Raw genomic sequence first — 2903 nt, forward strand, 5'->3', positions numbered from 1 at the left:
AAGAAAGGCAGGATATAAGGATCTCATTAGGTAAATGATCGATGCGAGAGTACGGATGTTCTTTGATGAAACGGATTGAAAGCTTACCTCTTGAATTTGGTACTTAATGCACTTTCAATGATGAGCTATCAAGACATACACAATCTTATGACCATTCACTTTTTCTCAAGGTACGGCATAGGCAAAAAATTAGATGGTTTTGGTAGAAGGGGAATAGGAGCATACAATGGCAAGCCACAAAAGAAGAGCCACGAAGGATGTTAAAACTGCCAATGGTCCATTTTAGATCCGATGGTCCATATTCTCTAATTAGAGTCCAAAAAAGTTCCATGCCTTTCCAAAAATATGATAAAGCCCTTTGTAATGGATTCCACAAGAGGAGTAGTGTTTTCCATTCAGGCCAATTGCAAGCGTCATTCAACTATGTTGAGCTCACTATCATTATGGCCCACATGGCATGAGTGCCGAGTGACTCATACGGCGACTTGAGAAGCACTAGCAAAATACCTAGGCTCAATGTCAAGGCCACCTTGAAGGCATGGATAGCCTTGGTTGGTGGATCGATGCTTTCCATACCATTGCATAGAAGGAGATCATGCCATTGGTAATCAAGATGATGCACCCTGCACCTTCCTACAAAGTCTACAAAGGCATCCCTTACCAGATTTTTGATATGGTTTGAGAAGAGGAGCTCGGTGGTCCGATGATTCACCAAATATGATTGAAGACAATCCAACAATATCAGCCCACTGGGCATCAGGGTGCTCAGCATAATCTGGCCAAGAGGAAGCATGCAAATTTCTCAAGGTTGGGTGATTCCACAAAATGGAAGACCATTGATGATCGTAATGCTGAGAAAGGGCAAACCATTGATGATTGTAATGCTAAAAAAGGCAGGATACACGGATCTCATTAGTAGGCAAATCATCAATACGAGAGTAGAGATGTTCTTTGACGAAACGAATCGAAAGCTTACTTCTTGAATTTGGTACTTGCACTTTCAATGATGAGCTGTCAAGACATGTACAATCTTATGATCGTTCACTTTTTCTCAAGGTATGGCATAGGCCAAAAATTGGATGGTTTTGGCAGAAGGGGAATAGGAGCATACAGCGACAAGCCACAAAAGAAGAGACAGGATGTTGAAACTGCCAATGGTCCATTTTAGATCCGATGGTCCATATTCTCTACTTAGAGTCCAATGATGGAGAAATCCCCAATCATCTCCCCCCAAACCTCTTCTTAAGAGATCAAAGAGATGCTTTATTGTGTTCGATAGGAAGACAATTCCTTCAAATGTATAACATTTTCATCAATAGAGGCTAGCTATATTTTTTGGAGAATTGTGTTCGAGATCCTATATTTGATTATAAGATAATTCCTACAAATATACAACACTTTCATAACTCGAGGCTAGCTATATTTTTAGGGAAATTGACTTTGTGAGCTTGCCAATGTTAACAAAGAGTGGGTTTTTTTTAAAATAGTTTGTTCGATCATAATCCAATTCCTTTAAATTTATTACATTTTTGTATGTAGAGGTTTACTATATTTCCATAATGTTTTCAACAGATGAGCTAGTTTGACGCAAAAAAAAAGTTCGACTTTGTTGGCAATTCCAAAAGTACTTGCATATTTTTTGGGGAATTGTATTTGAGAGCTTATATTTGAACATAAGATAATTCGTAAGAGTGGGATTTTTTGAAAATACTTTGTTTGATCATAATCCAATTCCTTTAAATGTATAACATTTTCGTAAGTAGAGGGTTACTATATTTCCATAATGTTTACAAAACACTTAGAGGTGTTCCCCAAGGATAACACTTTCTAAGTGATATTAATTTAAATTTTGACATGTCCAAATTTTACCACTTTATTATTTGAAGGGGAACTGATATTGAAATTCACGAGTGCAAGTTGCAAGCGAAAAGAAGGCAAATAAGGCAGTCACGTAACTATTCACAAAATGCTCCCTTAAGATGCGGTGAATCTATTATGCCGTAGATCGTTACAAGCAACCAAAAGAGCGAATTCAAGGCAATACTTTAGTGGAGAGCAAAATGTTGGGCCTGCAGGATCACGAGAAGATGATGGCGTAGTCGGTGGAGCCGGAGGGACACGATAGAACACCACCTTGGCAGCCCGGAGCGGGGCAATCCTCTGTTGCACAAGCAGGATTGTTGGGAACGACCTTGAGGCCCAGGTTGAAGCCCGCCTGCACGGAGACGTCGTAGTAGTCATTGTTGCCAGAGCCTGCGACTGTGATCTCGAACTGTGTCACCCCGCTTGGAGGCCCTGTGTTGCAGGCCTGTCCAGCGCACCCCCCTTGAATCGCCCACATGGTTGCTCCTTCCCACATGGGCGTGGTTCCCACTCTCCACACTGATTCCAGCCCTTGTAGAGCTGGAAGCTCCCTGCACCCGCCCCCGATCTCCTCGTTCGGTACCCAGTATTTGACACACAGTGTTGAGCCGGCGTTGTTCACCGCGTTCAGAGTGGTCGCTGAGACCATCGCCACAACTGCGGCCGTGACATCCAATGTCAGCCAACTTAAAGCAAAGGGCTCGTCAAGCAAGCAGCAAGGAGCTATAACGGAATTGCTAATGCACTACCTCACCAACATAGAGGACGAGCAACAAGAAACACCATGCGCTTGTGAGAGTCGTCATGATTCTCCGCGATTGGTGAATGATAGGCAATGGAGTTTAGACTCTGGACGGTTTAGAAGCTTGCAGGATAAAGGTCCTCCATCTTGTATATATAGGCGGTAAGGGTTGCCTCCAACCCCGACTACACCCAACCCATGCCAAAATCTCGGAGTACGGGAAGCGCAGTTTTATAAAAGTCCGCACTTCACTTAAATCTTTGCTACCATGAAGGTCGCACAAGAAAGTACACTAATC

The 2903-nt window shown here is 42.6% G+C and overlaps 1 protein-coding gene across 1 annotated transcript; it reads right to left on the reverse strand.

The window, feature by feature from the left end:
- Window positions 1-2077: 2077 nt before the first annotated feature.
- LOC147897752 (pathogenesis-related protein 1A/1B-like) lies at window positions 2078-2512 on the reverse strand. Its single transcript, XM_087380105.1, has one exon. The coding sequence runs from the start codon at window positions 2510-2512 to the stop codon at window positions 2078-2080; it is 435 nt and encodes a 144-aa protein (XP_087236231.1).
- Between the last annotated feature and the right edge of the window lie 391 nt (window positions 2513-2903).

This window comes from Dipteris shenzhenensis, chromosome 10, assembly GCF_047967505.1.
Source record: "Dipteris shenzhenensis isolate YYH24624 ecotype China chromosome 10, Dip_SZ_1.0, whole genome shotgun sequence".
Taxonomy (NCBI): Eukaryota; Viridiplantae; Streptophyta; class Polypodiopsida; order Gleicheniales; family Dipteridaceae; genus Dipteris; species Dipteris shenzhenensis.